Here is a 14,274-nt window from a genome sequence, read left to right as displayed (position 1 = left end):
ACTGTGTGTCTCCTTGGCATGAGGTTATGTAGAGGACAGTCACCTCCTTTTGGGTCTCCACTCTTACTCATGATTGGAGTAAATCTTCGGAGGCCAGTGATGGTAGTTAAGGAGGGGAGACAGCCTTGGGTCCCAGATGCCTGGGGCTACATTGAAAGATTACTTCTCTAAAGGCAGAGAGAGAGGTGTCTGAGATGATAACCACACTTACAACTCTCAGGGTCTAGTGAGTCCCATCAGCTCCCACATAAAGCCTCACTTGATATAGGAGCTCTACCGACCTCCCTACCTCCATCTTCCTCCCCTAATCACCAAGGCCAATGAGACTGAGAAAATGCCTGGACTCGCTAATGAGCCACCCCAAAGATCATCATCCCTTTTCTGAGTAAGTAGCCATTATATTCAACCTCATCACTATGCCTAAATCCTACAAATCCTGATGTATTAGAAACTGAGAGATCATTTTGCGAAACACCCTCTTTTTACAAGGACATAATATGAGGCTCAGCATGGCTGAGACTACAAACCAGGTCCAATGGTCTCCACAATTCCCTGTTTCTCCTTCCCCATATATATAAACACAAGAAGGATTTGTTCTTGGCGGGTAAGAGCCCAAGGAAGGAAGGTCTGTACTTAAGATGGGATAGATGTAACTGCCCTGATGCTGTCGGATAGAACCTAGCTTCTGTTGGCCCAGCCTAGCCCCTGGTTGTCCCCAAAACCAGGGCTACTGAGGAAGGTTTCAGATGCTATGGCCTTACCCCAGCCTCTGAGCATCTTCAGAACAGCTTGGGCCATAAGTTGACCCATGAGACTAGTAAGGGGAGATTGAGCAGTGTAGTGTAGCAGTATCAGTCACTCAGTCTTGTCCGACTCTTTGCAACCCCATGAACTGTAGCCCGCCAGGCTACTCTGTCCATGGGATTCTCCAGGCAAGAATACTGGAGTGGATTGCTATTCCCCTTCTCCAGAGGATCTTCCTGACCCAGGGATCGAACCAAGGATTGAGGTATTGGGTAAATCATTCCTTTCTGAGCCTCAAGTTCTCCCTACATAAAGTGAGTATGTTGTTTTCAACTACATCTTCCTAATATTTCTTGAAGTAATGCAGTGTGTAAAACACTAGATAGCAAAATTTCTCCAATAAAAGAGGAAGAGACCTAGAGTCTCCCCCATTAAGAATTCTGTTCAGCTTCTCAGCCCCTCCTGGCATGCCCTCTGAGTCCCCCCAAGAAAGCACAGTTCAGAAACCTATGAATTGGATAACTTCTAAAGATCATTTCCATCATCAACAACCTAAAATTTTACAAATTTCCCCCAGAAATTTACAGTCTAAAAGGAAATACTTGGCCATCACATAGGGAGCTTCAGCCATGCCAACCAGTAGTTCAAAAAGGTGACTATAGATGGTGGAATGATGCCAAGTCTTACTAGGTAAGGTTTGGAAGAGACTGGGGAAAAATTCACCCAGAGAATAAGAATGGGGACAGGTTGCTACTTTCAAACATCAGAATGGCTATAGTGGTTCTTCTGAGCCCCTTGGTTGGCATGCAGTGAAAATGTGCTGAGTGAATTATGAATCAGTGAATCAAACCATGAAGGAAAAGCATAACTAAGATCACTGCTGCTGCTGCTGCTAAGTCGCTTCAGTCGTGTCCGACTCTGTGCAACCCCATAGACGGCAGCCCACCAGGCTCCCCTGTCCCTGGGATTCTCCAGGCAAGAACACTGGAGTGGGTTGCCATTTCCTTCTCCAATGCATGATATGGAAAAGGGAAAGTGAAGTCGCTCAGTCATGTCCGACTCTTAGCAATCCCATGGACTTCAGCCTACCAGACTCCTCTGTCCATGGGATTTTCCAAGCAAGAGTACTGGAGTGGGTTGCCACTGCCTTCTCCGCACTAACATCACTAGCAAAGAGTAAAGTCAGCTAACAGAGGATGCTGGTACTGTCAGACTTAGTAGAATCCTTGGCTCTGGCATTTAAAACCAAGACATAGATGTAATTCAGTTTTATTTATGAAGGATCAAGGGACACAGTTTAAGAGGCAGTGGTCACTGTTTACCAGAAATGCTGCAGTTGGATAACCTGGCATCTGTGTTCCTGATGGGTTCATGCTCCAAGAAGCAGAAGGAAGGGAAGTCCCCTGAGTTCAAGTTAAGACTTGATACAGTATTCTTTTCCTTATTCATAGAGTTCAGATGCAAAAGATTAAGTTAACCACACACCCCAGTTCATATTGCCAACACTGGGCCCCTTTCTTATTTTATCTTCCTCAATCACACATGAATTTATATACCAATGCCCCACTCCTCCTGCCCTCATCCATGGTGACATGCTTAAGGTTTAACTTTGTGTATAGACAGACTTTCTGATTTGTTGCATTTTTAAATATTTTAAGCTATACCATGTGATGTTTTGATATACATTATGAAATGAATATCATTGTGTTGCATTTTTAATGTATATAAATCATTTTGTGTTATAGAGTCTCACTTATTGTCTTACTTTTTCACTCAGATTATGTTTTCAAAATATACCAGTGTTGCTATCAATACTTCTCATCAGTTGCTTCTAAACAGCTGCATTGAGGACTTCCTTGGTGGTACAGTGGTTAAGACTTCACCTTTCAATGCAGGGGACACATGTTTGATCCCTGATGGGGGAACTAAGATCCCACATGCCCCATGGCCTGGCTGTAAAATAAAATTAAATAAATAAATAAACAGGTGCAGTGTACCCCTCAGTACTCTTCTATCACACTTGCCATCCCAGTGATAGACACCCAGATTGCGACAAGCTCCCCATGACCATGAATGTGTACAAGAATATCTTCATCCATAAGTTTTTATCTGCCTGGATGGAAATTTCTCTAGGATATCCATGTAGGAGCAGGATTATTGTATCATGAAATGTTCTTGAAACTTGGGTATAATTTACCTTAAAACCATTTGGGGCCGAGGTTTCTTGAGAGGAAAATGGTTTTTCTTACCATTTCTATTTTTTCAATTAATTAATACCTTGTTTCCCTGGAAAGACCAATTTAGTCCTAGGTACGCACCCTGTTGTTCTTTCCTCACCTCCAGCTTAGCACTTACCTGCCTTCCGATGACCACTTCAATCTCCTCCCCCTAAACACACTAGCCCCCTTACTTTCTGCCTGGCTCCCTCTAGACTGCATCTACCCACTTTGGTACAGAATACTAAAAAGAAATATTAATAGTAGTATAAATAACATTTGCATAGAACCTTGTAGATTTCGCTCAGTCATGTCGAACTCTTTGCAACCCATGGACTATAGTCCACCGGGCTCCTCTGCCCATGGGACTTGAGTGTAGATCTCAAACACTTTTCAAATATGCCAGGTTTTTTTATAAAAATATATTCTTTTTTATTATGGTAAGATATATGTAGCATAAAATGGCCATTTTAACCATTTTTAAGTGTGCAGTTTAGTGGTATTCAGTACATTCATAATGTTGTACAACCTCACCACTATCAAATATGCCGTCTTATTTGAACTGAATAATAAACTTCTAGAAATGATATTCTATTTTTCCCATTTTTCAGGTGAGAAAATAGATGGAAACATAGAAATATTCCCAGCAGAAGCAGCAAGTATCTGAACCAGAACCAATTCCCAAACCACCAAATTTTCCCATTGACTCTCCTGATCCCTGGAGACTAGTCTCCAAGTTGCTAGTGTAAAAGCCACAATCTTGCAAGGGGTGATCAGGGGTGATGTATCTGGTTCAATCTGTCAGGTTTCATTATGCAGCTATGATTAGCCAAGTCCTGTGCAAGTCACTTGAAACAATGGGGAGTGAAACAGACTTGAACCCTGCCTTGGTAGTGCTTTCATCATACACCTTTCCAGGTGGTGTCCATGTCCTACTGGTCCCTTTCAATTTGAACCAAGCACTCAGTATCTCAGAGAGAAAGGAAATGCTTCAGAAAACAATGCTACTGTATGCACCTACTTGTTAGTGTATTAGAGGAGAAATAAAAAGTCTGAGTTCTCCTAAGCAGAGCAGTGACTTTCATTCAAGATCACTAAGCATCAAAAATGTATCATTAGTACTTCCTGTTTGCTTTTGACCCTTCAAAAGGATCAGAAAGATTCTGAGGACATAAGGCATACAGGATGTGTCATGCATGCACACTAAGTCGCCTCAGTCATGTCCGACTCTTTGTGACTCCATGGACTCTAGCTGGTCAGGCTCCTCTGGCTATGGGGATTCTCCAGGCAAGAATTCTGGAGTGCGTTGCCACGCCCTCCTCCAGGGGATTTTCCCAATCCAAGGATCAAACCCATGCCTCTTACATCTCCTGCATTGACAGGTGGATTCCTTACCACTAGCACCACCTGGGAAGCCCACAGGATGTGGATTTCCTCTAACTCAAAACCTGCATCTCTAACTCTACCCTCCCTTTTCTGGGAGTATTTGACCACCACTTGTAGGCTTTCCTTTCTGCTGTTTTCTCTGAAGATAATTCTGTCCCTAGGAAGGGTGGACACAGGGAGTGCATGTTCTGTAACTCAGTGGTCCTACTATTGACCCAGATGGCTGCTGGCTGCTTCAAACTCTATGTCCCAATCAGTTCTGGTCTTGCTCCCTTTTAACTGAGTTCCAACTTGGTAGATAGACAACTAGGGCATCTATTCCTGCCAGACTGGAGCCTTGGCTCAGTCTCCCCTGTTCTTGCCTTTGGGGGACAGAAACGAACTATTTCTGAGGCTCAGCACCTTCCTAATCAGGTCACTGTTTTTTGCCAGAATGCTGCATCTTCTCACATTTCCATGGCCCACACTACCAACCTTCTGATGCTTCTTGCCTATAAGAGCACCTGCCTCTTAGTTCCTGTATTTCTTCTTTGATGTCCATCTATCTGCCTAAATCACCAAATTCTATGTTGGTTAAATAGGCTCCTTCTGCCAGAGACATTTCTCCAATTTGCCACTCACCCTCAATAGTTCCCCACCATGATGGAACTGGGTGTCCATCACCAGAATCATCTGGCCAGGAGGCAGCTAAAGATAAGCATGCTGATTAATAACAGAGGCCAGACACAGCAAAGGGATATCTTAGATACAGGTTGGGAAATCAAGCAAACTGATCCTTTCTGAACACTTTTTTTAGACCTTTGCTATTTACCCAAAGAAGATGGATATTACAAGTTTTATCTTTTGGACAAGGAACAAGAATTGAAGCACCCTGTTCAAGATGAGTCAGATGCAAAGTTGGAATTGAAATCAAGGTGTGCCAAGACCGACCATATGAAGTTATATCATAGAATATACGGTGGTCTACATGAATGATTCCCCTCATGGGATGCACAAGCTGGAATAAATTATGCAATATCCCCTCTACCAGACTGAAGACCCCAAGGCACACAACACACACCTAATATTCCTTTATATTTTTTATTTGCAGGAGATCAATGATGAGGGGAAACCAGAGCCACATCACTGAATTCCTCCTTCTGGGACTGACCAGTGACCCCAAACAGCAGGTGTGGCTCTTTGCCAGCTTCCTGGCCATGTACCTAGTCAATGTGAGTGGCAACTCGGTCATCATTGCAGCCATCCAGAGGGATGCCCACCTCCACACCGCCATGTACTTCTTCCTCTCCAACCTGTCCCTGGTGGACGTCTGCTTTACAACTGTCATCGTGCCACAAATGCTAGTGAACATGCTGACTCAGAGAAAGGCCATCCTCTTCGCCCAGTGTCTGGCCCAGATGTATTTTTTTGTGGCCTTTGGGACCACTGACAGCTTCCTCCTGGCTGCCATGGCCATGGACCGCTACATGGCCATCTGCCACCCACTGCATTACACCACCCTCATGAACCCCAGACGCTGCCTCCAGCTCGTGACAGCATCCTGGCTGGTGTCCCACCTCCACTCCCTCTCCCACACCGTCCTCATGGCCCGCCTCTCCTTCTGTGGGCCCAACATCATCCACCACTTCTTCTGTGACGTCCAGCCTCTGCTGACGCTCTCCTGCTCTGACACCTCTCTCAATGAGCTCTTGGCCTTCACAGAGGGCTCCTTTGTGATCATGAGTCCCTTCATCTTCATTACTGTCTCTTATGTCTATATCACCCGTGCTGTTCTGAGAGTCCCTTCTGGGAGAGGCAGGTACAAGGTCTTCTCCACCTGTGGGTCCCACCTCACAGTTGTGGCACTATTCTATGGAACTGTAATATCTGTGTACATCCGCCCCTTGTCCACCTACTCAGTGACAAAGGACCGTGTGACCACTGTCATCTATACAGTAGTTACCCCAATGCTGAACCCTTTTATCTATAGCCTTAGGAACAAGGACATGAAACAGGCTATGAAAAAGCTGATGAGGAAGACAGATTAGCATAACTTCTAGAGGTACACCTCAGCATTCATTCACTCAATGCGAACTTATGAAACAGGGACTTCCCTCGTGGTCCAGTGGCCAAGACTCTGAACTCCCAAAGCAGGGGACCCAGGTTCGATCCTTGGTCAGAGAACTAGATCCCACATGCCACAACTAAGACCTGGTGCAGCCATATATAAATAAATAAATACTTAAAAAAAAAAAAAAGAATTTATGAAACACCTGCTCTGTGCTAGGAATTGCATTCAGTTGCAAAATGGCAAAATATGAAAATATTGCAAGGATAAATCAATAGTAGTTCCTGTCTTCAAAATTAATCACAGCTCAGTAAGGCAAAGGAGACACCTGCAATACAAGGTTATTATACTTTTGGCAAAAACAAGTAAGACATGAGTATTGATGACTTACTGCATTACACACACGGTTTCCTTCTTTTTCTTTCGTAGTCTCTGGCTCTTGTGTGACACATACATGACCAGGGCTCTGCAATACGTGTCCTGATGGAAAGCAAGGAGAAACTTCCTGAGTCAGGTGTTTTAAATATTAGTTACACGGGTCAACTCACAAATCTTCCCTTATCTCTTTGAAACAGTCCCTCAGAGCTACCTAAGAGGATGCCCCCCAGGCTTAAGTTCTCAGTATACTAGCTAGTGGTAAAGAATCCACCTGCCCATACAGGAGATGCAAGAGATATGGGTTCAACCCCTAGGTCAGGAAAATCTCCTGGAGAAGGAAATGGCAATCTACTCCAGTATTTTTGTCTGGAAAATTCCACAGACAGAGGAGCCTGGTGGGTTACAGTCCACAGGGTCGCAAATAGTAGGACACAACTGAGCAACTGAGCACACACATACACATTTCTGCCCAATAAAACATAATTCTCAGCTTTGGGGTTGTGCTTCTTTTTTTCAGTAAACAGCACAAGCCATGCTTATACAGGCTTCTCCTAGCCAATGGTTAAGCATGCACGGGATACCAAGGCAGGCTTATCTCCAGAGAATTACAGGACTCTTCTGGTGGATAATTTTAATTCTAGGACACCTTCCCACCACTCAACGCTGCATTGGCCTAGTCAAAAACTTTCTTGGCACTTTGCTGCAGTCAGAAACTCTTCCTATCCCATCCTTTTTTCTTCTCTCTTTACTTCCACAGGTCTCAAGGCTTGAAAGCTCTCTCTGATTTCTCCTGCCACCTCCTCAACAAATATCTCACACACCAAATCCCACCTTGGCTTCTGCTTCTCAGAAGACCCAAACTAATGCGTTAACTAATACCTTGCAAACAATTCTACTCGTTGGTAGATACCCTATGGAAAGTTGGATAGGCACACCAGGAGATTGTACAAGAATTCATGAGTGCAGATATTCCAAATGGAATAAACTGATGTTCTGACCTCATTTATTGTGCTTTTCCTGTCTCACCTATGAAACAATCTAACAACTTAATACAAAAGAAATAAGGAGGAAAATTCCAGCTCTCTAGACTTTTCTGCTAAAATAATAAAGGTTAGGCTGTCACTAAAATATCAGTAGTAGAACAAAGGAATGATAAATGATTGTTATTGTGGAGTTGTTCTCTTTAGAGGATGGTGGTCTGAAAGTTTTTCCAATTTCCCTGCAGAAATGTTTTTAAGAAAAAGTGAACAACGGAAAATGTCATTTTTTTCTCATTTTTTAATGATAAAAAGAGGAGTTCTACTTGAGATAAAGAACCTTTTGGGGGAAAATGCCAAAAACCTGGCAACAAACTCAAATGTCCATTAAGATTGGAATGGAAGGACTTTCCTGGTGTCCAGTGGTTAAGACTCCGTGCTTCCACTGCAGGAGGCACATGTTTGATCCCTGGTCTGGTAACTAAGATTCCACATGTTGCATGGCTCAGCCAAAAAAGAAAAAAGATCAAAATGGATAATATAGTACAACCACACAATATAATTAGAGTCCACACTCCCTTAGCTTCAGTTCTGAAATTCAACTGAATCACTTTGCTGTACAGCAGAAATTAACACAACATTATAAATCAACTGTACTTCAATAAAAAAAAAAAGAATGACCTGTAGCTACAAGCATGAATATAAATGAGAAAGTACTAATATAAACAGTTCAGAAAGAAAGAAGTGAAAGAAACAAAATGATTCCAGCCATGCAAAAGACAAAAATAGGGAAACAATACACAATTTATGCATATGTGCAGAGTTGCTGCTGTGTGTGTGTGTGTGTACACTCAGTAGTGTCTGACTCTTTGCCATCCCATAACTCGGTAGCCCACCAAGTTCTTCCGTCCATGGAATTTTCCAGTCAAGAACACTGGAGCAAGTTGCCATTTTCTACTACAGCATAGCAAAACTATAAGAAAACTATTTCTATATAGTTTATAAACTCTTTTTCATATATGATGTATTTCACAATTTAAGAAATATAAAGAAAATCCTGTATACAGAAGTGTCTCTATTACTTAGCAGATTTTTACAAATGAGCTTTATCTCTACCCTTTGGAGTCACAGGGAACAACCTGTTCTATGTATTGAACTGTAGAAATCTGAAGACAATGATTGTGTAGCTCACATTTCATCAAATCTCTTCAGTTTCATTTGTTATTGTTTATTTTCTGGGACGCGATAGGTGTTCTTTATAAGGATTTGGGTTAGAGCATGTGAACTCCATTGTAAGTTAGGGCTGGGGCGATGGAGCCCTCTCCCTCCTGTATCCAGGGGAAGGGCATCAGGTAGAGTTCTATCAGGATTCCCAGGCCTGGTCAGTCTGATACTGCCAAGACTCAGCACTCCAGGGTCCCAAGGGGACAGCTGAGAGTCTGGACTCTTGCCCCATCCTGGCTCTAACTAAGAGATCAGGGAGTGAGTCCCAGGAGATACTCCATATGAAAAGCGCACAGCTCCTCCTAGCCCCTGTGCCTGAGGACAGATTGCTCCAGCCCTGGGTCTTTAGTCTGTGCTGGAAGAAAGGGAAGGAAGAAAACTGAGGTTCTAGCCAATCCTCTTTAGGAGAAGACAGGTAGGCAAATTGAGCAAGTGAGGCAGACCCAACACCTGGTGATGGCGACGAGATCTGAGGATAGTCAGAATTTCCAGGTAAGACCTGAGTGGTAGAGGTGGGAGACATTGGTCAACACACACACACACACACACACACACACCCCTCCTCCCTTATTCCTTATTCCTATTTCCTGCCCCTTCTTTACTCTCAGCCAAATACTTCCCTGGTGGCTCAGACGATAAAGAATCTGCCTGCGATGCAGGAGACCTGGGTTCAACCCCTGGGTTGGGAAGATCCCCTGGAGAAGGGAACAGCTACCCACTCCAGTATTCTGGCATGGAGAATTCCATGGACAGAGGAGCTGGCAGGATACAGTCCATAGGGTTGCAAAGAGTCGGAGTTGACAGAGCGACTTTCACTTAAATACAACCTGGCTCTCTTATCCATCATGAGAAGGGTCTTGATTTAATATTCATGACCCTCTAGAGAGTCTAGCCTGAAGTCCATGTAGATTAGTGGTCCCCAAGCCCCTGGCAGAGGTCAAGACATTGTAGCTGTCATAACAGTGCTCAGGACCCCTACATGATGCCTGGACAATTCACTCACAGCTCACTCTACCCTGAGTGACTTTCAGAATCATTCTATGCCACCACCCAAAGACAGTAACAAGCCCCACACCCACTGATAGTTCAGAAAGCCTTAGCCCATCTTCTTAACTTCAGTCCCGGAATGATGTGAAGTAGGCTTATTTAGGCTCATTTCACAACTGGGGTTCTTATACGTTAAATGTTTTCCACCAAGATGGTACAGCTGGGACTCAAACCTGGATCTGCACATGTCACAGTGGATGCTTTGTTATGGTACTCCTAGGTCAGACCATTGCCACCCAAGGTGATGATAACACTGTTGACAGTGGCATGTACAATTCCATATATGAAACTTCACAGGTTTCAAAGCCCAGCTTCTCACAGACCATGACCAAGTTCAATTTGCCCAGGACTGAAGGAGTTTCCTGGAAGTGGGATGTTTCATCTTGAAAGCAGGAAAGTCTTGCACAAACATAGAGGACTAGTTGGTTGCCCCAGAAAGCATCCTCCTTTTGTTAACTCCATCAAGAGAAAACAATATCAGAGGAAGCTGTGTTTGAGGATCATTTATTATGAATCATTGTTCCAGCTCGGTACAATCCTTATCTAATTTAGTCCTGACCACGGTATTGTTAATTATCCTCCTTACTCAGATACAGAAATTGAGGCCAGAAAGACTGAGAAAACTTGTTCAAGGTTACAGCTCACAAGGGGGCTGGTAGAAAATAAAGGTTTGTCAGACCCAGAAGGAATAACCACATCAAAGAGCGTGACATTGGCCTGGCTGCCATTGCCCGTTTGTGTGCTCATCTTCCCACATCCAAATGCAGAAACTCTCATCGTGTATTTTATATCACTGGTCCTGAGAAAACCTTTAAGTGATCCTAGGGTTTTGATATTGTCAACAGTCCTGTATGGTAGGTTTATGTCTATATCTTATAGATGAAGAAAATGAGACTCACAGATAGTAAATAATTCCCAAAAATATAAGATTCAATGAGGGTTTACAGCGAGGAGGCATGTCCTCTAATATTTTCTGGTGTATCAGGACACCAGGCTCCATTTTATCTACTACTGATTCTAGCAATATTAGTAACTATTATCACAGTTTATTGAAGACCTATTCTGTGCTACTGCTTTGAATATGTCATCTCATTGATGAGCTACAGTAACTATACAAAGTATGCACATAATTTACAGATGAGGAAATTGAAGCAAAAAGAAAACAGGATGTGGAGTTTGCAAAGGATTACACAGCCAGGAAATAAGTCCATCCAGTCTATAGGACATCAAAGCCAACATTCCTAAGGACTGAAGATGTTGACAGTGTTGATGATGGTAACTCTTGTTTGTCAAATACCTTTGAGCTTATAAAGTAATTTCATCCACATTAGCTTATTTGATGGATCTTCAAAAGAAAAAGAGGATATTCCCATCATATGAAGAATATCTGAGTGACAATTATGATCTTTCTATATAATTAGTATCCCTTCTCTACTCCTGAACAAAACACACGTACAAGAGACAGAGAAAGAGAAAGGACAATCCTTCAGAATTTTCTAGTAAATGCATAGCCCCATGATATCTTACTCAAACTTCACAAGCCTGTGAAATTGATAGCTTTCCTACTTGAAAAGATAGGCATGGACTAAGACTTGGGAATTTTCTTCCCAGCTAATCTCCAGTTCAACCCTCAACCAGAAAGTCTACAGGACAACCTAGAATACAACTAAAATGCAGAATCTCCCAACAAGTCTCCCAATCACTGTGCTTAGTTCTCACATCTGTACATGTTTACATGCCCACAAGCAAGAGACACCTATACATCTCTGTGATCTTTGAAAAAAAACACAGAAAACAGACAAAGGCTTTGAACGATATAAGTTTTTGAAGCAATATTTTCCTTGCACTTTTCTCCTTTAAATGAGCATTACAAATGAAACCAGCATCTCCGGCTTCCTGCTCCTGGGCTTCTCTCAACACCCAGAGCAGCAGCCTCTCCTGTTCGGGCTCTTCCGGGCCGTGTACCTGGTCACCGTGCTGGGAAACCTGCTCATCCTCCTGGCCATCAGCTCTGACCCCCGCCCCCACACCCCCATGTACTTCTTCCTGGCCAACCTGTCCTTCACCGACACCTGCTTCTCTTGCACCATTGTCCCCAAGGTTCTGCTCAACATCCACACACAGCACTACGCCATCTCCTACACTGGGTGCCTCGTGCAGATGTTCTTCTTCATGGAATTGGCCCTGCTGGATGACTTCCTACTGGCTGTGATGGCCTATGACTGCTATGTGGCCATCTGCCTTCCTCTCCACTACACCACCATCATGGGCCCCCAGCGCTGTCCGCTGCTGGTGGCCGCATCCTGGCTCCGCTCCCACCTCCTGGCCTTCTCCCTCTGTTTCCTCATGTCTCAGTTCTCTTTCTGCGCCTCCCACGCCATCCCACACTTCTTCTGTGATCTTCTCCCACTCCTCAAACTTGCTTGCTCAGACACTCGCATGTTTCAGCTCATGATGTTTGCAGAAGCAGCCCTCTCAGGGGTGGTCCCTCTCACCTGTGTCCTGGTCTCTTATGCCCACATCATCCACACCATCCTCAGGATCCCCTCTGCTGGGGGGAAGCGCAAAGTCTCCTCTACCTGTGGCTCTCACCTGACAGTGGTCACTCTCTTCTATGGAACTGTCTTTCTGGTGTATTTCCAGCCCACATCATTCTACTCAGCAGACACTGGAGTGGTGGCATCTGTAGTGTACACGATGGTCACCCCCATGCTGAACCCCTTTATCTACAGCCTGAGGAACAGCGACATGAAGGGAGCTTTGTGGAGACTCCTTGGCTGGGGAAGATGTAGGAGTGTAGTGTTAGTCACTTCAGTTGTGTCCAACTCTTCACGATCCCACAGACTGTAGCCTGCCAGGCTCCTCTGTCCATGGGATTCTCCAGGCAAGAATACTGGAGAGGATTGCCATTCCCTTCTCCAGAGGATCTTTCCAACCCAGGGATCGAACCCGGGTCTCCTACATTGCAGGAAGATTCTTTACCATTTGAGCTACAGGGAAGATGTTCCACCCCATAAAAAGTCCTTCCCCACAGGAGAACTCCAGGCTTTTCAATGTGCCTCCTTCTCTAGATTTGTCCATTATAAATTTGAAAGATTCACATTTAAAACATACTGGATGCTTAGTTTTCAGAGCAGATGCATGAAAATAAAGACTCAGATTTTCAGAACAGCAGTAGGGGCATTTGGAGAGAGAGGGGGACCAGCAGTTCCCATGGGGTGACTTGATGTGTGGGTATATGTATCCAGGCAGAGTCAATCCAGAGTTGGGAACATCAAAAATGCCAGCAAACACTTCACTTCTAGGAGGAAGGCCAATAGGAGCAATGCATGTTACAAATTCTTCCCCAACAACAAAAAAATCTGGCAAGACTAGACAGGTCAGAACATCAGTCAAGTCACTGGGCTGCAGGGACCAATTCTGATCCTACCTTGGAAGAAACTCATCCATGGGGACTGGACTCAACATGGAGAATGTCACATCAAGTAGGAAGAATCCGTATGTGGCCTGAGTGTGTGTGTTTATGTTCAGTGGTTCAATCATGTCCAACTCTTTGGGACCCTTTGGACTGTAGCCTGCCAGGATCCTACGTCCATGGAATTTACCCAGCAAGAATATGGGAGTAGATTGCCGTTTGGGATCAAACCTGTGTTTCCTGCATTGCAGGCAGATTATTTTACTGCTGAGCCACCGAGGAACTCTATGTGATTGCAAGGGCAAGGATATTCTAGAAAACAGAGCTAGGCCCAAAAAGGGTTAGAATTTGTCCAGTTTCATACACCTGGACTTAGATCTTTGTCTCTGATAGGTGATTTGGTTTGTTGTTGTTGTTCAGTTCACTTTAGTTCACTTCAGTTCAGTCGCTCCATCATTCTGACTCTTTGTGACCCCATTGACTGCAGCACACCAGGCCTCCCTGTCCATCACCAACTCCCACAGTTTACTCAAACTCATATCCATTGAGTCAGTAATGCCATCCAACAATCTCATCCTCTGTCGTCCCCTTCTCCTCCCATCTTCAATCTTTCCCAGCATCAGGGTCTTCTCAAATGAGTCAGCTCTTTGCATCAGGTGGCCAAAGTATTAGAGTTTCAGCTTCAGCACCAGTCCTTCCAATGAATATTCAGGACTGATTTCCTTTAGGATGGACTGGTTGGAACTCCTTGCAGTCCAAGGGACTCTCAACAGTCTTCTCCAACACCACAGTTCAAAACCATTAATTCTTTGGCGCTCAGCTTTCTTTTTGGTCCAACTC

General features: G+C 44.1%; 3 protein-coding genes across 3 annotated transcripts in view; 2 read left to right on the top strand and 1 right to left on the bottom strand.

Moving 5' to 3' along the window:
* The window catches only part of LOC145545078 (olfactory receptor 1J4-like), a 196,770-nt gene extending 186,568 nt beyond the window's left edge, over positions 1–10,202 (bottom strand). The window contains exons 1-2 of the mRNA XM_081588739.1: positions 10,052–10,202; positions 6,785–6,873 (exon numbers count right to left, since the gene is read on the bottom strand). The gene's annotated coding sequence lies outside the window, so the exon portion shown is untranslated. The remainder of the gene's footprint in view (positions 1–6,784; positions 6,874–10,051) is intronic.
* Positions 5,444–6,373, top strand: LOC145545079 (olfactory receptor 1L6-like). Its single transcript, XM_081588743.1, has one exon. It carries the CDS (start codon positions 5,444–5,446, stop codon positions 6,371–6,373), a length of 930 nt encoding a protein of 309 aa, XP_081444869.1.
* Positions 10,203–11,879: 1,677 nt separating the features above from the next.
* Positions 11,880–12,869, top strand: LOC145545574 (olfactory receptor 1G1-like). The gene has a single exon (XM_081590450.1). The coding sequence runs from the start codon at positions 11,880–11,882 to the stop codon at positions 12,867–12,869; it is 990 nt and encodes a 329-aa protein (XP_081446576.1).
* Positions 12,870–14,274: the final 1,405 nt, after the last annotated feature.

Source organism: Giraffa tippelskirchi, chromosome 4, assembly GCF_054371585.1.
Source record: "Giraffa tippelskirchi isolate mGirTip1 chromosome 4, T2T-mGirTip1v1.2.pri, whole genome shotgun sequence".
Lineage (NCBI taxonomy): Eukaryota > Metazoa > Chordata > Mammalia > Artiodactyla > Giraffidae > Giraffa > Giraffa tippelskirchi.
The sequence above is the reverse complement of the archived record's forward strand: the minus strand, read 5'-3'. Positions and strand labels throughout refer to the sequence as shown.